The 24788-nt window shown below is 40.3% G+C and overlaps 1 protein-coding gene across 26 annotated transcripts in view; it reads left to right on the top strand.

Annotated features, from left to right (window-relative positions):
- Positions 1–24788, top strand: part of DTNA (dystrobrevin alpha) — a 347196-nt gene that overhangs the window by 274143 nt on the left and 48265 nt on the right. For 10 of the 26 annotated variants that reach the window (XM_087869882.1, XM_087869883.1, XM_087869881.1 and 7 more), the window contains 8 exons: positions 1359–1513; positions 4673–4778; positions 6017–6183; positions 8746–8870; positions 13592–13675; positions 15398–15487; positions 23068–23145; positions 23722–23814. In XM_087869882.1, coding sequence (XP_087726008.1) covers positions 1359–1513; positions 4673–4778; positions 6017–6183; positions 8746–8870; positions 13592–13675; positions 15398–15487; positions 23068–23145; positions 23722–23814 — 898 coding nt within the window. Of the gene's footprint in view, positions 1–1358; positions 1514–4672; positions 4779–6016; positions 6184–8745; positions 8871–13591; positions 13676–15034; positions 15323–15397; positions 15488–23067; positions 23146–23721; positions 23815–24788 lie in introns of those variants that run through there. The other 16 variants (XM_087869892.1, XM_087869891.1, XM_045772876.2 and 13 more) reach the window with 6 other exon arrangements.

Here is a 24788-nt window from a genome sequence, read left to right as displayed (position 1 = left end):
AGGATGACCCAGTTATAGTTAACCAACTTGCCTAAGAACACACAAGATGGCAGCTCTGATAAGAAAGTCCATTTACTTTTCCTGGGTTTCCTTTTTCCCCTTTTTATTGGAATTCTCGAGTTTCTATATATGGGATTACTTAAGAGATTTTTTTGCTGTTGGCAACTTTTTTCTTTCTTTTTTTTTTTTTTTTTTTTTTGACCAGTTATAATGAAACATAAGAGAGAAAATTCACCAAGTTTACAACTGTGAAGGTGGATGAGAACAACATGGATTTTGTAGCTTAGGTAAAATTTCTTTAGCCTCATAATGGATAAACTATTTGAAACACAGTAGAAATCCTTCGTAAGTGGAGTGTTAGAAGGAAATGAGAGTCAGTTCATATCCTCAAAACATAATCCAGCAAAAGCCTGTAATATGCTTAACATCTGACTGCAGTGTAAAAACCATGTCCCCAGATTGCATTTTGACCTTGAGACATTAAGCCCAAAATGAACAGAGGCAGCTTATTGAATTTACAACGGTTTATCCCATCAGCTGTGCCAGCCTAGTTACAATCTAGCATGGTGACAAACCATATGATAGCAGACGCTTTCATTCCCATAGTGACTTCCACAGAGGAATTATAAAGTACCTTGAGAAATTATGCCATTAATATTCACTAAGTGCCCATAGTGGCAGAAACTGAAGAACAGAGGTTCAATGAAGACATAGACTCTGTCCAGGACTCCGACTTTACCTCATTGATCTTCCCCAAGGCCAGGCTTCCCCTCGACTACATGAGTCAAAAGACCCTTCCCTGTAAATCAAGTGCCTTCCACCCAGAACACAATGATTTATAGAAAGTTTTCTGCTTCTGTGGGAAGTTAATCAGGTGTTTTCATTGCATCCTTATCCTCATTGTGTCTTTCATTTTTCAATATCTTAAACCAAAACTCAAAGGTCTTAGTGATAATAGAGTTGGGTAACTAGCTAGCTAGATACATAGACTCCCCAATGTTACAGTAAATGTTCATTGTGTGTTTCAATAAAGTCTGCATATTCCTCACATATACAAAAATTCCTTCCATTGAGTGATGTACGAGCTTATAATTGACTTCAAAATAAAAATGTGATGCTCTCTATCTTATCAAAATATGCTAATTTTACTCAAATTAATGCTATGTTCCAGAATCAGTTACAAAAAGACTCCAAAGACAACACTACGCCAGGAATATTTCAGCATAACAATTAACTTCTATGTTATTCTTTCATAAAAATTACTTATTCTGCCTCCGTTTTTGTTATTTGCAGCAGATATAAACCATGGGGAATATATTCAGGTGATGAGTAAATATCTTTCTTTTTCCTTCCATCAGATATTTTCTCCATGATTTCTGACTCCAGTGGGGTGATGGTTTATGGACGATATGATCAGTTCCTGCGGGAAGTTCTCAAACTACCCACGGCCGTTTTTGAAGGTCCTTCGTTTGGTTACACAGAACAGTCAGCGAGATCCTGTTTCTCTCAACAGGTAGGAAAAAGAGGAAATGTCACTCACACAGTGGTTGTCCTGTGATGTGTTACTCCAAGGCACTAGTTAGATAAAGTCCTCTTCATGATAACCTGTAGCATCTCCCAACCTCTGACAAATGACCTCTGAGCCAGTAACTCAAATCAACGTACCTGGAAGATATTAGTCGGCGGTACTTCCTGACCATGGGCCAGGCATCTTGCTAAGCTCCTTTCTTGCATTGTCTAATTTAACCCTTACCACAACCCTGTACCCTCGGTATTATTACTGTCAACATCACTACACTATCAAAAGAGGTGAATTGTTACTCAGCCTCACGTGAAACACAAATCTGAGCCAGCACCAAGCTTCGCCAATGTTTAGCAAAGGAAACAGGAAAGGAATCATATAGCGTATGCCACACACAGTCAGGAAGGCCCAGCATATGACAGGCACAGCTGCCTAAATCCCCTGCGACATGATACAGTAGGGCTTCGGAGTGACATGTTTTAACTGGGGTTGGTACAAGTTAACCCAGAGAAGCTATTGAGTTCTTGGGGCTTTCCATGTTTGTGTCTGCCCGGTCATGTACAAAGTCTACATGTCCAGCACCATTCTCCAGCACCGCGCAATGGTAGTTTACAAACCTATAAATGGAAGGTTTGCTTAAAACTTTTTAAAAATCCATGCTAACCAAGAATATCCTCTAAAAGGATCCCTTACTTAAGAAATCAGTGCATAGCAGCCACTGAAAAGCTACACGTAACCGCCCACCTAGTAAACTTCATCAGTCTGTTTCCTTGTGACCTAGGAAGTCAAAAGTGCCTTTGACATCCCTGTGGGTCATGGATTGGTGTAGAATCATAACGGTATCCGTACAACTAATAAGAGATGGGACGGTTTGATACACTAAATGCTGGCTCTGCCCCGTGTTGTCTCATTCAGAAAGCCTTTCTGACCCCACCTACTCCCCCAGCCTCAGGGCCAGCTAAGGGCCCTCATCCTGCCCACGGCTGAAGCACACTCCTCTTTATATGTAGCCTTCGAGTTGGTAACATCAGAATGGTTCCATTCACCTAAGCCTCCTTCCAGACAACTTCCTCACCCCGCAGTTCTCATCAGTCCTCAAGTCCTGCTGATTTCCCCTTCTAAATGTTTCTCTGATCTCTTTCCTCATCCTCATCTGTTGCCTGGCCTACTGTATTAACCTCTACTCTGGTCTCCCTGCCTCAGGGTTTGTTTACTTGTACATTTGTTGATGGTTGCCTTCACTGTGCGGAAGTTCTTTGTTTTGGTGTAGTCCTAGTAGTTTGTTTTTGCTTTTATTTCTCTTGATGACTCTTTTTATTTTCATAGGACCTACGTGTTCATGAAGAATTGTATACGATGTTACCACTGCTCAAAATTCCTTTTGAAATGCCTGATAGACTAATTATATAATTTTTTATATATCCTCAATGATGAGAAATTTATATATGTTAAAATCATAATAACATTTTTGAAAACCTCCTGGGAGTGATTTTTAACCAGTATGATGAATGATCAAAATGGATAAGATCACTTGAAGTATAAAAAGAGGCAACACAAATAAAAATAATAAGACCAGTTTATTTTTGTCCTTCATAAACTGGCTATCACAGCAGTTTGAATGATGAAATTTTAAATGTGTTTGCATTGCTTCATTGGAAAAAGTATGAGCCATTCCAAGTGATTATTTTGAAAGCCGGTATTATTTTGGATGCTACAAATTGTGGTAGCTTTTCCAAAAATGTTGTCTCATTACTTATTCTTTACATAAAATATCTTTTAATAATAACATTGCTATCAATTGTATAGGACTTAAGCTACTTAGTATTATGAGGAAAAGCTAAAATTATAAATATCGACTGATAAAAATATTAATAAAAGTGTACCAAACTATCTTGTGAGTGAACGAGAAGGACTAATGTTAAGATAGGTGCCTTGAAAAGGTACTATAGCTCTTCACCACTGATTTCTTGTCTAACAATATAGAGCTATCCCTGGGCTGTATATTCTGTTCCATTGATCTGTTTTTGTGCCAGTACAATACTGTTTTGATTATTACAGTTTTGTAGTATATCTTAAAATTTAAATTGTGATACCTCCAGCTCTGTTTTTTGTTTTGGTTTTGGTTTTTTGGTTTTTTTTTTCAAAATCGCTTTGGTTACTTGGGGTCTTTTGTGGAGAACAAACAGATGGTGACCAAAAGGGAGATGGTGGGGGGATGGGGATTAAGACTACACTCATCTTGTTGGGCACTGAGTAATGTATAGGATTGTTGAATCACTACATGGTACACCTGAAACTAGTATAACACTGTAGGTTAGCTATACTGGAATTAAAATAAAATTTAAAAAATAAAAAGCAGAAAAATAAAAAAATACCCTATCCACTTGATACTATAATTCAGAATTTCCAAAATAGTGATTTTTGCACATAAACATGTCATTTTTGGTCATTCATCCTATTATAATATCATGTACTCCTATAACTTCTTATTTTTGTCATTTTGAAGGAAACTTATAATACATTCCTTTTCTACATTGGAAAGGACCACAATAGTGCAAACAGATGCAGACTGAATTAAGAGGAAAGATCTATAAAGGAAAAAGTATTTTCAAAAAATATAGATGGCTCTCTCCTAACAGCGAAGGATCGTCCCTCCTAACAGGACTCCCTCCTGACCTTGTATGGCAGAACCATTCATATGAACCATGAAGTCTGTAGGACTTAGGGGAGTGGAGGGAGTTTGAAAGGGAAGTTGTTCTACAGATGGGGAAGACCACCTGTTTTGGGAATTGTGGCATGTGCTATGACACACGGTTGGGTCAAATTTTAGAAGAGTAGGTCTACTCCTCATCTTCCCTCTCAGTTTCATACCGTCTCTTGTACACAAAAGCGCCCCTCCTAGAGCTGTTATTCTCCTTCTGGCAATATTGACTCAGCCTCAGGAGAGATAACCCAGTCCTATGTATAAGTGTCAAAAGCAACCAAAGGGTTTAAATTCAGAACTGTTCTTTAGCTATCAGAAAATATTCTGTTTCTTTATATACCAAAGGTTAATCGAATGTCTTGTGTCTTTCATCTCAAATAGTATTTACATAGCAGGTCAATTGAGATTATTCTCTGTTCTAAATTTTTGTGGGTTTTTTGATGCAGAAAAAAGTCACCTTAAATGGTTTCTTGGACACACTCATGTCCGACCCTCCCCCCCAGTGTCTGGTCTGGCTGCCCCTTCTGCATCGACTGGCGAATGTGGAAAATGGTGAGTAGTTACTCCTGAGCTATGGCCATTTTTAAGATTATTGAAATTAGGCTCTCGTGTCTACAGTTATTAAGCCAAGGTCGTTTAGTAATTCTGAGTTTTGAAAGAACCTTTCTCCCTTGATCGGTAAAGCCTTCGAGGTCCACTGCAAAATGAGGACTGTCAACTCCATACACTTATTAAATCTCACCGTGTATCTCTCAATTACAAGTCACATGTGGCTGTAGACTTGTTATGGCAGAACAAGAATCTCAACAATGAATGTGACATTTGCCAGGATTATTTTTCAGTCTGAGCTTCTAATAGTGGTGTCCATGGCATCGACCATTCCTAGGCACTTGGCCCAGAATAGGCAGAGGAGATGGAGAAAAAAATTAGATTATGGTACCTTGCTCATCTTTAGTCATATGCTCCAAAGGGAAGCTTTCAATGATTGTGATTACATAAAGAATAACTTAACCAAAGGCAAGAATTGTTGTTTAATATCGTAACTCATAGCATGTAGACAGTACTTGGACTTGATTATATGTTAGCTTCAAATCTCAAGTATTTTACCTTGCCTGCTTTATAATTCAGATTGTCAGAGTTAAGTGTCTCTCAGACTATCTGAATTAGAAGTGTATTCACATCATTTACACATCTCTTTGGGCCCTGTCCATCTGTCTCTCAGGAAAGAAAAAAAAATTGTTAAATGGAGGTAATGTCACTCATGAAGGAAACCCATTAGCCACTCCATTTTTTTTAACAAAATAATTCAATTCTCTCATCCAGTTTTTCTACTCTCCCTCGTTTCCCTTTCTTTTTTCTCCCCCTGTTTTCCATTCCTCTGACGTTCGCTGTCCCCCCCATGGACAGTCCGTTGTGCTCGCCCGTTGTGCAGCTATGTCTTCCAGCGAGCTTTGCTGGTCTCCTGGAGACAGGCAGCAGTTTGGGGGAAAGGAGAGTCGGTTTGGGCAATTTATATTCTCGTAGTGTAAGAGATGGAAGTGGAAAGAGAAATCTGTGGTTAAAAGAAGACCTATCCTCCATCCCCTTTCATTTCCTCCACCTCCACACACATGCTTGAAAAGGGTAGTGAGAGGCCAGGAATAAACATAACGTTCCTCTCAGCCGAAATTGACTGTCATCTGAAATCATGGCACACAGCAGAAGAACGCAGCCCCGAGAGGCCGTAGTTTTCCTTATTCTGGCTCATACTTTTATTTTCTCTTTTTTTTCTCCATGTCCTTCCCCCATAGTCTTCCATCCGGTTGAATGTTCCTACTGCCACAGTGAGAGTATGATGGGATTCCGCTACCGCTGCCAGCAGTGTCACAATTACCAGCTCTGTCAGGACTGCTTCTGGAGGGGACATGCCGGCGGTTCCCATAGCAACCAGCACCAAATGAAAGAGTACACATCATGGGTAAGGCAAGGTCCAGGCAACACTTACCCTCGGACGTGTGAGTGTCGCTCAGAAGGCCAGGGGACGGCGAGGAGGGCAGGAGAATCAAGGGGCAAACGTAGCCTCTACTCTAGCACGCCTTCCTTCCCCTCTGTCCCCACGCCCCCCCACCTTGCTGGGACATCTTCCCTGCTGCATCTGAAGCCAGTGTAGCGTCCTAGGACCGAGGGTTTAGGAAGACTCACACTCTTGTTACTTCTTGGGATACAGACAGCTCAGTACTGGTTTAGATAACAACCGAACAAGCACCTTTGGGATATAATCTCATTTTCACAATAAGTGAAGATTCTTTCCGAGTTTTGTTTTGTTTCAGGTGTGGGAATTGCTTAAAAATTATCGCCAGCTCCTTTTTTCTCAGATGCTGGAGTTCCGTGAAGTGCATGGCTAGAGCATAAAAGAAAGATGTGTGAGCCTGGGGGCTTAGTGGTGGTGTTCCGTTTTACTTTTTAGGAGGTGGGGAGGTTGTGGCAGCTTGCAGGAGGTGACCTGGGAGAGTCTGTCCGCGGGATGCATGTGTGGGAGGAATTTGACTCGGGGAGCTCGGGTTTCAGGCGGTTTAGTTTGCTGACCTACGTATCAGTTACGCTTGAAGGTCGGGTTCCTGTGCTCCTGTGAAAGTATTGCTCCATGTATGGATTAGCTTTTGTGGGCTGCACCATCCGGCCTGCCAACCCCTCTTGGAGTAGTTCTTAAACAAGGAAATGCAAACTTTTTATTGTGAGTTTTTTCTGTATTTTATTTCAATTATTTCAATTAACCCGTAGCCTTTACTTAAAGAATACCTTATTATTCTTTTTTTTAAAAAAAAAAAGGTCTTCAGAAAATGCATTTTATTTTACTTTTTTAAGATTTTATTTATTTGTCAGAGAGAGAGAGCACAAGCAGGGGGAGCGGCAGAGGGAGAGGGAAAAGCAGACTCCCTGCTGAGCAGGGAGCCCAATGCAGGATTCGATCCCAAGACCCTGGGAGCATGACCTGAGCCAAAGGCAGACGCTTAACCAACTGAGCCACCCAGCTGTCCCCAGAAAATGCATTTTAAATCAGAATGTTCTTTCTAGGAATGGCTATGGGAACCCGCATTCAGTGTAAATATATTAATTTTGCAGCCTCTGTCAGATTTTAATTCAAGCACCAGTTCTTCACTAAGGCGTCATATACTGAAGGCTTTATGCCAGTTCAGATCACCTCTCACTGTTGGTTGTGTCACATGCTGAGCATGAATATACTAACACAGATCATGAAATACAATTTTGTACCGAAGATAGGAGAAAACACTTTCTATTTTCTCATGGTCGATATACGACCAATTTTCAAACTTGTTCTATCTCACATTCTGAAGGGTTAGTGTTTGAAGACTAAGCATTTTTTTAATTATTGTCTTATGCGAATGCTAACGTCAGTTTAGAGGCCTTTTTCTTAGAGGTTGTGGACTCAAAATTATATGGCTGTGTGCCAGGGCAATGTCCTTACAAAATAGGATCAGACCGCTCAAGAGGATAGAGAGGCTCCAATGTTTATGGGGTTGAAAAGCTGTTGCAGTGGCTGTGTTTTAGGCGTTCTAAGAATTGTATGTCCTAACAAAAGCCAGAGAGGGACTTCTTGAACAATGCTCCTATCACTTAGCTTTTAAATAATGAGGACATAAGTCACTTCATTGTATTGCCAATTATGGGCTCTCTGCGCGAAAGGAAGGGACAAAATGGTAAATGGCTTCTCATGGAAAGGAAAAGCTGGCATGAAGATTTATTATATGTGGTAGATTACTTTTGATAGATTTGGCTGTGAAATTTTAAGATCTGTATCCCACTCGCCTAAATGAAAAAGGGATCACATGATGCTCTGGACAGAACATGAATTTTAAACTCCAAAGACTCATATTGAAGTTCCCCTTTCACTTTCAACTGGTTGGATCCAGCCATGCCTGAAACATCCAGCACCTGGATGCCTGTGAAACCTTCTGCTCACCTTCTTACTTCCACTCCTGTCTCCTCCCAGATGGTTTTCTGCTCTTAAACAGGAGTGATCCTTCTAGAAACACATCTGATCCTGTCACCTCCATGCTTTGAACTCTTCATTGTCTCCCTCTGCATTTGAGGTAAAGACCACAGTCCTTGATTTGGCATAAAAGGGCTTCAAGGATCTGCCTTCTGCTTTCCTCTCCAGAATGGGCTTTCTTCTTCCTCCATCTGGAATTACCTTCCCAGTCCTCTGACTTACTATCAGAAGGACTCCTGCTGGTCCCCGAAGTCCCAGCTCAGATGGCCTGTGCACAATGACTGCTTCCATTCATCACAGCATTTGCTGACAATAAGCAGCAGGAGACGGGCATTCTGGTGGCTTGTCCCCGCACTTCAGCTCCAGCACTGAGCAAACTCTCTGACTTAGTAGATAGTCGAAGATTTCTTGAATAAATGAATGAATAAATGAATGAGTGAATGAATATCTATTATGAAAACAAATCATCTCCAAAAATGTTACACAAATGTTAACTATTATCACTTCTACCTTTCTTCTTCTTTCTAGAAATCCCCTGCTAAGAAGCTAACTAATGCATTAAGCAAGTCTCTGAGCTGTGCTTCCAGCCGTGAACCCTTGCACCCCATGTTCCCTGACCAGCCTGAGAAGCCACTCAACTTGGCCCACATTGTGTGAGTATCTCTGCCTTCTAGATGAAAAGACATCTTTCTTCATTGACACATGTTCACACCCATACAAAGGCAATTTCACATCAGTTGCTAGGGACCAAGTTTTCAATTTTAATTTAAAAAAAAGAGAGAGAGTAAAAATAATGTAATTATAATTTTTTTTATGTAGGGGTAAACAGTACTTCTGTCTTGATGTACAAGTAAAGTGGGCAACGCTAATGTTGTTCACCTACAGGTAGAAAATAAGCATCATTACAAAATATAGATGTTAGTATAGAGTTTTTACAATTGGACATTAACAATCGATGAAATTAACCATATTAAAAAACTTTAAAGCACACTGTACTTGAATATCATATGTGCTTTGAGTCCCAAATATAAAAGTTCTTTGTTTCATTTATCTGCAGAGAGCCAGTCATCTTAAAGATTTCAGCAAATCTAAAAATTGTTGTTGTCTTATCACAAACTATACAACCTTAGAAGGGTCATGGCCCATACATGGGAAGGTGGAAAGGGGAGGTTGGTGGTAAGATTTCTCAGAACATCCAAAACCAGACATTAAAAAATTATTTCTCCAAAGTCTATGTGACTTTGGTGGGCAGAGGGGTGTGGGCATGGAAACGGTGCTGCCACCCGTTCCTTCCACCTGCCAGAAGCATCCAGCCATGGAGCCTCTCTTAGGCCTGGGCGGCCAGATAACAGGGGAGGCTTAGGTAGAAGAAAGTATTTCTTCCTTGGTATTATCTTGGGCTCAAAAGAAGAAATAAGCTCGTTGTCTGCTTCTATGCCCAATTAGGAATTACATCATCACAAGCACCTCAGAAAGACTCTGGAAAGGCGGTTCCCCCTCAATACAACTGCTCGTTGTTTTGCACGGTTCCGCAGGACCTACTATACTCAGGGCCTAGGTTTGCATGTTGACGTCAAGAGGCAGCTGCTCAGACCTATCAGTATTACAGATCCACCAGTACAAAGTTCAGAACGTGATCCATCGGAGGCGCCATGATGGATCTGAGACCTTTATGAAAGCAGCAGTTCTTTCCTCTGATGGGCCTAAGCAAATACCATCAAATGATTTGTGCTGTGTCTGTGGCTTCGTATGAATACTACGGGGCTCAGTTTGGTTTGCTCCCAAGTGTGCGTTGAGGGTTTACAGTCTTCAGCAATACACACAGCCTGGAGACTTGTGTTGCTGGCATGGGCTAAACATCCAAAAAGCAAATGTAAGCCAACTCTGTAGAATGTGGCTAACTTATTTTTGGAAATTTTGATCCTAAAAATAAGCCTTAAAAGAAACCAGGGATAAATAAATCCAGGGAGTATCCCAGAGGGCCAGTCACTTGCAGAAAATGACCTCACACGAGCTGTTCTTATTAAGGTCTCAACTGTTTTTCCCCTCGCCAGAGACAATCACTACATTGCTAATAAATGAGCAAAACTAACTGAGAGCAAGTCTGTGCTCTCGGAGGCCTGCTGTGGAGTCACTTCCTACCAACCCAGCTAGGAGTTGCAGCCCAGAGAACAACGTTCAATCAGAGCTGATGGGTGTAAGGAAACGAGAGAGAGAGAGTAGATGTGAACAGCCTGACTCTAAGAGCTTTGCAGCAGAACGGAATTAGGATGCTTGCTCCCACTCGGAGACAAAATTAGGAAGTGAGACAGAGTGAAATAAAGTCAAGTTCATGGCCAGGCACACTGCAGTATTACCTGGCACAGGGCCTCTACCCAGTTGTGCTCTGACTGGTGTGTGTGTGTGTGTGTGTGTGTGTGTGTGTGTGTGTGTGTGTGTATTTAATTGGCTAATGAGTAAACAAGCTTTTAACTGTGTAGTGGCAATCTGACCGGATGTTTTATTCACTGGACTAACTGAGGGCACTCTCTGTACAATTTGAGTTCCACGCAGAGTTTCTGGATGTCCTTCAAATTCTACACAAATGGGCCTTTTTCTGAGAAAAGTTCCATACATTTGACCAGATTCCCCAAATAGTCCTCGAATCAAAATAGTGGTCTATACTCACAGGTAATATATTTTTCCAGGATGAATGTCTTAATTTTAAAATGAAAATTGTGAAAAATATTTAATTGTTGAAATAACATGCAAGAAATTCTGCACACAGAATGTCCAATCTCTAGCAGACCAGAATTTTTTTCTTTTTTTAGCTTTAGACATTTTTCTCTCATTTATTATTCAAATGTTTTTGTCGTGAACAGACAGCCACGTCTTTTTCTTTTGTTTTTTGGTTGGGAGTAGCTCAGACTTCTAATTTTAAAATATACCCTTCACGTAGCTATTCTAAATTGTCATAGGTGTGTAAAGCCACTTCGGTGGTGACATTTTGGTATTTTGGCATTTGTTCTTAGCTGTTGTATTTCTTGTTTATTTTACCATGATTAACAGTCTCTATTCTATTCAATTTCTCGCTGCCAAAAGTGATACCTGGTAAGTAGTTCGATAGTCCCCTGTGTGCTTATAAAGACGTGCAATCCTAAGTGGTTGGTTACGAGACACAACACAAGCGATAACATGAGTCTAGTTCAAGACTAATTCTGCCTTACGCTGAATACTTGCCCTTCACAAGACAAATGCCAATTTTATAAAAATGTCCTCGTGAAGGTCTTGTCCACAAGGAAAATGTTGCCCTAGGTCCCTGCAACTTTATCCTATGGAGCTATTTCTTTCTCGTAAGAATAAACATGCTTAAAATTCCCAATGTGGCCTCGTTATTAGAGAAAGTAACTCTCCATTTGATGATGGAGGAAGTAGGAACCTCAGTCCCTTTGAAAGCTACCATTCGGTGCCAAGGTTAGTCATTCTGTGTCCCAAGTTCAGCATTTCCATGACGAACCTTAAACATGAAGCCATGTACTAAGGAACTGCAATTGCAGCTTTGCAGTGACCAGTTTCTACAGAGTAAATTTCCCAGGCTAATTAAAAAGCATCCCAAGTCCCTTGTTTTCTCATTTCCTAGATCTCGAGCACAATGGGAAAGCCAAAAAAGACAAAAGAAAACCAGAAATATTGGTCAAGTTGATTGTTTCAACTTGTGGCAAAGTTAAAATGAAGATATTTCATTCTTACTGTTTTAAAATCTGATTTACCTAACTTCAAAATTCACAGAGGACATTTGTATACAATTAGCATCCTGCTTATAAGGGAAAGTTTGTGCTCAAGGCAGAGTTAGTTTTAAACCAGCCTCATGTCAGAGACACGTCCTAGGTAAGTACTGCAAAACACTCACTTTTCAGAATGTCAGCTGATACGTTCAGAGTAGAAGAAATAGTGAAGCTACTGTTTTGACCTCACCCAACAAATACGGTCTATAAAAATCTTAGAACACTGTTTAGCAGCAAGTACTGGGAACCAAAAGTTTTGGTGAATTTTTGCATATGGTGCTGACATTTTAAAACCTGCGCAGCATCATTTCCAGTCCCATAACCACACTGGGATAAACAAGTCTACCTGTTTCTCAGGATCTCTGCATTGTGGAATCCAAAACCTACTTTGGTTCCATTAAAACTTTGTCTCCTGGTCAAGCCAACACAACTAGGTTCTGCAGGCTACTGTGATTAATATCTGCTATTCAGAAATTCTGCACCATCAAACTCAAATCTAGAACTATGGTGAGACCAAAATTTCCTCTGACTCAGAATGATGCCCTGCTTCATTTTCCATATTCTGAGCTCTCAATCCCATCTCATGGCACATATGCCAGTGACCTTAAAATAAGACTAAAAAATCACTTGGAGATGAGATAGGCGTCTTAGCTCTGTCATTTTGCCTGATCGAAGACATTAGCAACAGGGACAGAATGACAGACCCCATGCAGCTGGGGGTTTGAGGCCATGCACAATTCTGGGAAATACTGAACCCTATTTTCTTTTTATCGTCATATGGAAAGAACTTTATGGGATGCCTTGCACTGTGTGCCCTGTTATATGGAAACATGCAGATAACAGACTCTCAGTAAAGCCTGTGCTGCTTGACTGCATCTTCGTGTAGAACAAAGAGCAAATCAGGCACAATATGATGTTGCAACTGGCTCCTTCTGGACCAGGTATATTGAGAAAGAACTGTTGTCGTGCGGAGCACAGGAGAAGTTTCTGAAACCTCTGCTTTCCAAGAGGATGTAGATTCTGCTTATGATCAATTTTTCAGAGGTTCTCCTTTTAGAAGACAGTGGGCCTGGGGATGCCTGGGTAGCACAGTCGTTAGGCGTCTGCCTTCGGCTCAGGGCGTGATCCCGGTGTTCCGGAATCGAGTCCCACATTGGGCTCCTCCGCTGGGAGCCTGCTTCTTCCTCTCCCACTCCCCCTGCTTGTGTTCCCTCTCTCGCTGGCTGTCTATCTCTGTCAAATAAATAAATTAAAAATCTTAAAAAAAAAAAAAAAAGAAGAAGGCAGTGGGCCTGAAGCTGCCTCAAAGTCCTTGCTCCATTCAAGAATATGACTCAAGAAAACACCATGGCTCAAAGCTCACAGATAAACATTCCTATGGTGTCCAGAGATTTTCCTCCTAATGTTTACTGGACATTCCACCTTTTTAAGGGTATGTAACTTCCCAAAACACTTAAAGAATTTCATTGCAAAATATAAAATTTTGTGTTGATCCTGCGTAAGCTAGAACTCTGATCTTCCCAGCCCCTTTCCTGGGGAGGTGGTGGATGGTTTTTAACTTGTGAGTTTTATTTGTTTTAACTTTTCACCCACACTGTACTTCATTTTAGGCCACCCAGACCTGTAACCAGCATGAATGACACCCTCTTCTCCCACTCTGTCCCCTCCTCAGGAAGTCCTTTTATTACCAGAAGGTAAGTTCCAATCTTACTATGAAATAAGCCCTCTCCTTGGTAATGACCCCTAATTCTGTGTTAAGAATAATTGTTAAGAAAAATATTCTAATGCAAGCCAGGTGTGGAAGATTATTGTTAGAAACTCATTTGTAAATATCTGTCCCAGATGTTCACTTTCATTCGTTTGGATGCTTTTGACAATGGCTGGGATGGTTTTTGGAATGAATTTCCCTTCTGGAAGTTCGCATTTACAATCTCCCTACGGTAAGAATGTGGGCTGTATTTAAGTGTTATGACCGACACCCCTCTATTCCATGTCATTGAGAAAGTCACCTTCATAGCACTTGGAATGGCCCCTTTAAGTGAGAGAATCGGAATTTCAAGATGCAATGGGAAATTATTAGGTACATTCTGAAACATCTTATAATTTCATCTCATAATTTGGTGAACTCTGGAGTTCCTGAGGCTAGAGGCTAAAGACCAAACTTGGAAGTATAGTTTCCATATAAGTGATTCCTGGGAGAATAAGAAGAACTTTTTAAAGAGTGTGTACGTGTCTCCTATTTTTATACAAAGATCCGTGCCCATGTGAGCAAAGAACAGGTGAAGCAAATACCTCTCTTAGAGCTATCTTGATAAATATGCAGGGTCAAGAGGCGCTCCAAATTGTTTGATCAAATCTCGCAAATAAAGTACCAGGTACTTATTTTATAAATACACGGAGAAGGCTCACAGGAAAGCAGAAACAAAGGTAAGGAAAATTGGAGTGAGTAATGAACATAAGATTTCAAATGCCTTTCAGCGGAAGAAAACGAAAACAACCTCATGTTTCATAAAAGGAACATAATCAGTCTTTTCCCCCCGGAGAGGTTTCTGAGGTACCAATTTCACTGTAATATCCTGGTACATTCGAGTAAGGATTTGCGCACAATGGGACTCAGAAGGCTGCTGATTTTTTTCCCCTGAGTTCCCGTATTTGCCCATCAGCAAGAACGTGAGATGAAGATATTTCCCATAATTTGTAATTAGCGTAATAAATAAAATGCAGCAGTTCGTGGTGTTGCCTCCCTATAAATGTAGCAAGTCTGTAACAAGTGGAAACGAGGAGGCAAAACTGAGCTGCAGAACGTCCGGGGTGAAATAACATGGTCTAGGCTCTCAGAATGTTCCTTTCGGCACTCCTTCAGAAAGCCACCAGCAAATTCAACCATCTTTTCTACGGTAAAGTCTAGAAGGGACGCGGGCCCATACCTCTGTGTAGGGAAGATCTGGCATGATTTAAGAAAGATGTGCTTTTATTAGGAGACCCTGCATTCTGCGACTGTCAAAGCGGAGATAGACCCCATCCTTACCGAAGGTCGTTTTATATCATTTCAGCTCGGACGGTGCTTATGGTGGATGCGTCTAGATGGATAACATGGCTTCCTCTCCTCTAAAATATTCCTATAATACTTTGAGCTGTTCTGGCTCCTCCAGGGTGCGTGGTACACCCATTAACCCAAACTATGATCATTTCCCTTTTTTTCCCATTTTCAGTCCTTTTGGAAAGTTCTGTGTGAACCACAGATAACGTTGTTTCAAGTTCGCGGTCCTTGCTGTCACCATGGAGGTTAGCCTCTGGTTTCTGTTTTAAGGGTGCTGTGCAATAAAGCTGTGTACACCGAACATCTTGCCTCTCTGAGTGGGCCTTGCTCTGTCCATGGAGGGTTTTAATGAGGTCTCATTGTTTGCATCCCTCAGGTTACCTGAGGGGATAAGTGCATCCAGCCCCGGGGCTGAGGAGCATTCGCTCGTAAAGCTGTGTGTCAATCAGCTTGACCACAGCCCACGGTCAGTATCCCGGCTCCGAAGCACTAACTGTAGTTCGTAGTGCTGTAGCTAGCCTGCTGGCGTCCTTCTCCATCACTAAAACCCTCTTCTAGTATGTCTTAGGAGAGATAGCGACCTCTTCTGGGGCTTCATGAGATTCCGTTGAGAATGTTCAACCTGAGCTGCACTTCTCAGCTCTTTCCTGTCTTTTCCACTTCTGTTACGGATTTCGCGGCCTCATAGCGGCATATATGAGATACATATGTATGAAGAGATACATATGTATGCCAGGCTGGATCTTCTTGTTTGGAGGAGTCCCTGCTTTCGTACATTCGGCAAGACCCCAGATGGTGATATCTTAGGTTCTTGAATCAAAGAGCCTCTTGGAGTGATTGATCTTTGGTACTAACAGGGTAAGGCCGGGACAAGGTCCCGTGGCTGGACCACATCGTAGTAAAAGACTTGAGCATTTAGGCCTTACTGTCCCACTAGGCCTGGGCCACTTTTCCCCCAGGTAAGGCAGTCTGACTCCTATTAAAATAGCAGTTTCAAAACCAGTTCCACGCTCTCAGTGCTTAATTTCTATCACTTGATAATGCTGGTGGTGACCCACTGTTTATTTCTTAACCTTGTCCATACACAAAGGTTGATGGAAACCCATCGTGCCAAATGCAGGCATAAATTAAAGATCCTATTCTTCCTACAATTAGAACCGAACCAAAGAAATACGACCTAGAGCTCTGCCCTCACTCCTGCCCAAACCCAACTGTCCTTTTAAAAAATCTGATAAAACCAGGGCATCTGGTTGGTTCAGTGGGTTAAGCATCTGCCTTCGGCTCAGGTCATGACCCCAGGGTCCTGGGATGGAGCCCCCCCTCGGTCTTGCTGCTCAGCAGGGAGTCTGCTTCTCCCTCTCCCCCCTCCCCATGCTCTCTCTCTCTCTCAAATAAATAAATAAATAAAATCTTTTTTAAAAAATTAAAAATGAATAAATAAAAATCTGGCGAGACCTAAAACCTAAACAAGGCAAGGATGGGGCTGGTCAGTGTTAAGGCAGCATTTAGAAAGTAGGGAGGTATTTTATGTAGCTTGAGTTTTGGGTCTTTTGTATTGTGAGAGATCTTGGAAAGATAAAGCAAGACGAGGATGAATTGAAATCACCACTCCAGAATCCTCAATACAAACTCCCGGTGTTACTCACCTAGAGTCCTTTACAAGCATACCACTCTGATCTTCAAAAGGCACTAGGGTATATCTTTGAAGTCTTTTGACACCCTAGCAATCTACCTCACACAGATTTACGAGTGTATAGCTCTGGGTACCACCACCATCTGTCGCAGCCCTGGTCTTATTTCCATTTCTGGCTATGTACTTGATTCACCTTTCCCTTACTTAAAAGAAAAGAGGGAATTCTCAAAGGCACCCTCCCTTAAACTTCGGAAGTCTTCGTGCGTGTGCGTGTGCGTGTGTGTGTGTGTGTGTGCACGTGCGTGTTTGTACAGTTAGGTACAGTGTGGGTCAAAGAACACAATTCGTGGACTAATTCACTTCACTCAGTTCTGTGATCATAACCATATCCCTAAACCTAGATTATTTTCTTATAAATGCATAAATTTACGGGGAAAAAATGCTGGAGCAATGGAAGTCTCTCATCGCCACTGGGAAAAGAGCTCCAAGGGCCACGTATGGTGTGGCAGCAACATTATCTACGCTCATGCAAGATTGACTCTCATTACTGCAGAGCATTGCAGGGCTGACCCAGAAGCCCTTCTCCCCCTCGCCGCTCTCAGCACTGTGCCCCTGCCTGTCTGCTGTCTTTGTTGGCGTCGTGCCCCCTTTGTAAAATCTTAATTATCCTGACAAAATCCTTGCCTCATTCATGTGAGAAAATTAACCATCCTACCGCACGTAAAATAAGGTTCTTTAATTATGGCCATCGTCTTTGTGACCGCTATGAGGACACTGTGAAAGTTTGAATGGCTACTTTCTTTTACCCCCAATTTTAGAACCATCTCTTGAAGGTTCACGGATTCTCTCACAAATGGAGCCCCTAGAGTAGTAACTACTCACAAAAGGAATCCCTTTGGCTATTATACACAGCATCTAGCCAGATCTCATCACTCTCCCAAATGTCAGAAAATTGCTTATGATTCACAGAGTGGGTTGAACACAGTCTAATAGGCTATTTTCTGGTTTGTCACCATGCCGTTTGGTTAATGGCTAGTACTGTTTTCGACTCAGTAGCGCACATGGGAAAGGCACATCGCTCACCGCAAGTACTCCCCAAATCCTGATTCTTCCCACTGGAGCAGCATTTGTGAGATTTTTATTGGTTGACTGGTTGGTCTGCTGGTTGACTGGTTTGGGTTTTCAACCACAGAAAAGCTAATTCATTGTATCTTTTTCCGTTTTTTCAAATACTTTGCTTACCCAAAGATTCTTTACCTAACACCCCAGATTTTTAATCAGACTTAAAACATTCAAACTAAATTTTAAGCATTTGTGCGTTGGTAATCAAAAATAAATAGAAATAAAATTGAGGCACTGAATTCAACCTTGGCCTCTGAAAACCAACATTTTCTCAGTGGTTAATTTTTTCTAAGATGAAAACCCATCCTTTCTAGTCAGGGAAAGAGATAAATTTATAAATCAACATCATAAAATAGATAAACTTATTAATCAAGCACCCTGAAGATTTCTTCACTCTTTTCACACTTTCTGGTTATGTTGTCTGAAATTTCATGAAATTTGAAATAATTACTCTTTACAGTTAATTCTTTATTCCATGTAGCCCCAGAGCTCCACTAATCTGCTAGTTTTTTTCAAACCTGAATTAAACTGGTCTTCACACTCCATTCGATTTCCTATACTGAAATATTAGTGCATAATTAAAACTCCAGTCACCTCTCTTCTTCACTTCAGTAACCTTTATTCTCTTACTAAAGATACTTTAGTTCTTCTCTATGCATGCCCTGTACCCAGCAAACTTTTCTAGATGCTCTCTTGGCAAAAATGCAATTGAAACGGCTTAATGATATCTGGGGGACAACATAGTAAATGTAGTGAATCAAATATGACCAAGAATTCTTATTATTTCCTCCATGGTACCTGCTTAAAAGATGGTTCAGCTTTCATGCCAGCCTGAATTGATGACAACTAATTTTCCCACTGAAACACTGAGTGGTTTTTTTTATGCTTGTTTGCTGATTTGCATGTGGCAGATAGTTTCTGTCTCAGATCTCAGATATTGAAAACTAGAAAAGGAAAGGAAAACAGGATTTTTCCAGAAATTATCTCAACTTGTGGACATTTTTTTAATTGTTTTTAAATTAGTTTAGTGACCTTGTTACTAGCCTGTGTTAATTATAGTGAGAAGCAATTAAATAAAAAACAGCTTTATTGAGATATAATTGACATATAATTCAATGAATATATTTAAAGTAAGTGTGCAGTTCAATTAAGTTTTGACATACATAAACAATGTGTCATACATACACATATACACACGTGAACATACTATATGTTCACATATGTTATGAACATATATTTTCATAAGTGTGAATGTACACGCATACTGCATGTATGGCTATACATATGTGTTGTGTTTACATACATACATGAGAAGCATGTATTTCTGTGTATTTATTCACAATAAACAGTTACTTAAGAAGGGAGCCAACTTTACAAGTCATCCTTTACCAGTTCAAACACCACACAAGTTTATCAATTATTTAAAATCAGTAAAAATGAAAATATGTTTTTAATTTGCCATTGTTTAAATATCATTTTGCATTTAACCATTTGATAATAATTATTTTACATTACATAATTTGTGTGTATACTACTGTTGCTCTGTGAAACTGCATCCAGGACTTTTATTTAAATCCTGTATTTTCATGTTTAATAAAAGAAAAAAAATTGAACCAGAGCTAATATAGTAACACAGCATAAGCAAGAATGGCTTTTAAAACTATATTTCAGGTTTCAGCACAAATCCAGGGAGCATTTGTACATGATTTTGTACCTTAGAACACCCCAAAAATATTTATGCTTTAGCAAAAGCTACGACATTGGTTGTTGCTCTTTAAAACCAATGGTGAATTTTAAATAAATAAACATGAGACATTTTGAGATTGCTCTCTCATTCCAACCCATTGTATCATTGTATGTGTGTGTGAAAAAAAATCTGGGAAAAGGCCATTTCTCTTTATATAAAGTTGCTCTTTTCCAGAGGTCTCAAAAGGAATTGGTGAGAACACAGAGAATTTCTCAGAGAACACATAAACTTCAAAATTTACCTGTCATCCCCTCCAGGGTATGACAGTCCCCACACCCATTCATGTTAGTATGAGTGCAGAGGAATGAACTTATACAATGACAAGGACCTGGTGGCGGGAAAAAAACAATAAGAAAAAGAGATATGTGTACATACAACTTTAGAGAGGCTGACCCTGCTTTTCCTTGGGACTCAGATTAGAAACGATTATCACACATGTCAAGAGGAGCCCCAGGGAGTTCCCAGCTTCAGAGGGTAAAAGGAAGAATGCATTTTGATTTGAGAACAGGGCATGTGGAAGAAGGGGAGGCTTTGACAGCTGGACTTCTGTGCCAATCATTGTTGCATTCTGGCACACAGACATTCCAGATGCATCACTTCTTGGGAAGAATATAGGTGCCCATGTGCCTGATCCCAAAGCCCACAACGAATTGGAAATGCCACCTAACATCTCCACACAAATGGCCAAGTTACCAAGTGAAAATTTAAACATCGAATGTATTCTATAAAGTACCGTGAGCATATGTTGCGTTGAAGAAATGATAATAAACTCCATATTTTTGCTACCTTCACAACAACTCAGGAGAAAAAGTTTTCACTTTGCTTTCCTTCTTTGAGCTCCTTAGGAGCTGCGAAAGAAAATCTAGTGAAGATACTTCACATGAAAAGTCTTTATAGACCCAAGTTTTAAGTGAAAACTGCCTCCTCTGTCAACTCTGTAAGTTCTTGATCTATTTCATTTTGACCCACTCTTGTCTTCGTCATGAACTTGGCTTCCTCTATACGTGGTCATATTTTTGGCTTCCCAGAAATAAATGATGAGGAGAAGAATTTGAGACCACTTCTAGGAAGTCCAGAAACTATGCGGACCGTGAGTACCAAAAGTCGGAAATGCTCTTGGCACTAGATACTAAGAGCCACAGCTAAACAAAGTCAATAGTGTATTTCCACAAATTCATAGAGGCAGACAGTGTAATTTTCATATTTTCCAAGAATTCACGTGGGAGGCAGACAGAACATGAAAGAACTTAAATGATTTCTTCAAACCAACATTGGCAAGGGCCAATGCAAAGAAAATGACAACAAAATGAAGAGATGCGTATAGATAGAATGTCTGCTCCTCTTCCCTCTGAAAGAGGAAAGGATTGGGGAAGAAGAAGGAAGAAAAAAGAAGAGAAGAGGGAAGTCAGGCAAAGTAGTAGGGGAAGGAAAGAGGGGCCCAAAGAACTGGGAGATAAAGAATAAGGTCACCAAAGGAGAATCTGGGCCTCTGTTCCCTTTCTGAAGCCAGCAGGACTCCTCCAGTGACCAAGAAACAAGATGCCTTCCTGGGACTTAATGACACATCACCTTCCTCCTGTAAGACTTCTCTGGCATAATCGGTAGCAAACACATACTCCCGGCTGAGCCTCTTATGTTTCTTTTCTCTACTAGTCCGTCCTTTCTTCCTGTGCATTCAGCACCAGAAATTACCTGCGCAATTACTATGCTTTTGATTTACGGAATCAAATACCACCACGATTTCTGAGATTTGAGGGGCAAAATGCATAACAAGGCAGGGAAATAGGTTCAGTTTGGAGGGAAGAATCATTGATATTTCACACCATGTTTTGAGTGGTTTTGCAGGGATCTGAAATCAGATATACAGTAGGTACATCTATCTTGATTTAAAAAGAAAAAAAGTTCGGGAGGGAGGTACTTGGGCAGCAGAGAGACTGTAGTTACTAGGTAATGAACACAGAGGGATATGCTTCAGAAGACAAGGTTTGGAATGCCGTTTTGGTGGGATGATAGGAAAATACCAGCTATGATGGCTTAAGGTGGTTATTTCATCCTGATGGACAGCTTCATCGTCTTAGAAGGTGAAGATCAGTATGCTGGAAAAAACCTCATTATGTTCATCAAGAAGTTAAATTCTCCTTGAACATGAATCGTTTCATTTTGGAAGTCAATTTCATTTGTGTGCAGTTGTACTCCTGTGTAATTGCATTCCTGAAAAGCTAAGTGATGTCATACATTCAACAAACATGAGTGCTACTCTCTACTGGACACTTTCTTTATAAATCAAATTTGAGTTTAAGTTTGCCAGAGACCTCACTGCTTAAGTCATCTCAGAGTATATACAATTATAAAACAAGAATTCTAGTTACAATGTGCGTAATTCGAATGCGATATTGGTTTTCACATTTGTATTTTATTTGTACTTCATGATCTAAAACAGTGATACTTTGTAGTATATGCTTAAGACTTGTAGTTGAAGTTTTTAAGATTTTAACTAGTGAATAAGCCATCTTCATACATACATTTAGAACTTGTTGACAAGTTGGGAAAGTTTGTGGTAAAACCTCATCATTTCAACCCCAGAAATACAGATTTGGTCATCAAAGTCAGATACCTAATTTTTATATTCTCCATGAAAAGGGTGGGAGGGTTGTTTTCGGTCCACCAGTGTTAGAGGGCAAATTCTTAACCTACAAAGGAGCAGGCTCCCTTTAAGCGCATTACAAGTACAGTTTTATTACCAAGTATCAATACCATATTTCCCAATGAGGCATGCTCAGTAAATCTTGGGTGACTTGGGCTTGGCCACACTTTATTAATTATTATTTCTATTTCTATTTGTCATTTAATAAAACCACACTTTAAACTTTTAAAACTATCATTTGAATTATTAAATGAGTGTTCCTCATAATAAACCTAAAATGAGAAGAATTTGCTATATGGATAGACCTCTAATCACCAGTTATAGACACAGGGAATATGAATATATATTTATAACACTCAAAGGTTAATTTCTCTGTTTCTCTGAAGGTTTTCTTTGCAGCTTCTCAGCAAGGGTCAGGTGACTTGTGCCTGGAGTAGTAAAGCACTTCTAATATGACCACAGTCTCTAGGAAATTTTCAAGTCTCTATCCAACTCAGAAAGTTGGAAAATATAGGGAAGGCTGGAGAAGTATACTTTTTGAGTAGGATCTAAAGGCTGGCCGCACTTAGTGAACTGTTGGACCTTTTAAATGATAGTCCATAATGAATGTTGAATGAATTTTCATTATGTCCAGGCATATGCAATCTATTTGTTAAGCAAATAGCAAGGTCAAATCGGGGATCATGGAAGCTTGTGTAATTGCAATTATGGTTCTCAGGCCAGGTTTCTACTCCTAGTTCAACTCTGTGGAAATCTGAAAACATCTGGAACCTTTCAAAATAACAAGAGAGCTGTCCAAGTGGAGCTTGGATCTAGACTTGGGAGTCTCTGTAGCCAGTTCTATTCTTGAATGTATTGCTGTGTTTACGCTCTTCTTGGCTTTCCCATCTTATTAACTAGCTCTCCTCCCAAGGACAGTGAAGTAGAGCAGAACAAACTGCTGGCTAGGGCTGCTCCGGCTTTTCTGAAGGGCAAAGGGTAAGTTAAAGCCAGAGTGCACTGGAATCCTGAATTAACAAAACTAAAAATGGGGATTTCTTGTGTCAAAAATGCTTTGCGTTTGAAAGACCATCTTTGATTTAGTAAAAGCAGCTCTATTATAACCCCACTAACAGCACCATGTAGTTCTTTGGAGTAGGCACATCTGTGTTAGTCACTTTCTCTGATTTCCTTTTTTTATTTTATTTTTTTGTAATGACTAAACTTCAGATTTGATTTTCCGAAGGATACTTACACTTTGCTTGCAACCCAATCAATGTGTTTACTATACAGATAAATTTCTTGGCTTTAGTGGCTTGAAGAATGCAAATCTGTTTTCTTAAAAGCTACTTTACTAAGTGGAAATCTTTATTTTCTTCTTTTAATTAGTGAAATGGAACTGTGTATTTCATTGCTTGGATTTTGCTTGTATTTTTCATAGAACATCACCTACTTTTCCTCTACCTGCGTGGTTTTCTAAATGCCTTTTCTATCACAATCTCACTCCTACCCACTCCACTTATTTCTGTTCACCTCTTCTACCAACACCGTTTCTTTCCTCCTGCCCTGTTTCAGGATACAATACAGCCTGAATGTGGCAGACAGGCTAGCCGACGAACATGTTCTCATCGGGTTGTATGTCAACAGACTCCGGAACAACCCATCATGGTTAGTGCAGGTTTGGCTGCTTGACTGTCCTTAGAGAGGTTAATAGTCTGATCCCTTGATGAGAAGTCTCAGCAAAGGGGCAAATGGATGCCACAGGTGTCACTAAGTCACTTTTGAACTGATTCAGTTAAGACGTCTCTCATGATGGTAGGTTGGCTACTTCCCATTCGTATACCATAGAATTCATCAAGCTAAAGGGAAAACTTGTGTAAGTGGACGCCGTGCTAAATACTAGCCTTCAGCAGATGCAGGGCTCTGGGTCCCACCAGTCAGTTCTGTGTTACACGTGCCATGTCAAGTTATCACACAATAGTGATGCGAGAATTTGTTTTATTTCAAGGTCATGGATGTCTCTGCTGATGTGGAGGGCAAAGCTCTATTAATTTAAGATAGAAGTGAAAAGAGGAAAAATGATGGGATGGGATCATACCATGGAAATCATTTCCTTAATGGTAACAGTGGGAGAAGCTGTCTTTCAACTCTTCTCTGACTTACCAATGTTTCTGGGGAGCCATCCTCATAAAGCCTGCTTTCAAGTCAGAGAATATGCAAAGCTTACTTCCAGCTGTGTTAAATGTAGGAATTCAGATAGCCCTGCGTATTCGGATAAAGGCATTCATAAAGTTTTTCTCTATTTTAATTGTGACCTAGGAGATTCCTCCCATTGGTTGAAGTTACTTGCTTTTGATAATAAATGTACGTTTGCACTTTGAATGAAAATAAGTGGACAGACTATGTATTTATCATATGCTTCAGCCTAGTTTAGACTCCTGTGTTTACAAATGTGTTTAGAAAACCAGTTCCTTAGGAATATTTGAATTTTGCATAATAATTCTAACTTTCTCCGAACTAAGGACTGATGGATTTTTTTTTTTTTTGCAGTTATAAATATTAAGTGAATCAATGGGTTAAATTGCCTCTAAAATATCTGGCCTCCTTTCCTGTACTATTTCACAAAAAGCATCACTGAAACA

Source organism: Ursus americanus, chromosome 19 (assembly GCF_024610735.1).
Source record: "Ursus americanus isolate L20-20 chromosome 19, mUrsAme1.1.p, whole genome shotgun sequence".
Lineage (NCBI taxonomy): Eukaryota > Metazoa > Chordata > Mammalia > Carnivora > Ursidae > Ursus > Ursus americanus.
This window is presented reverse-complemented; position numbering and strand designations above follow the sequence as displayed.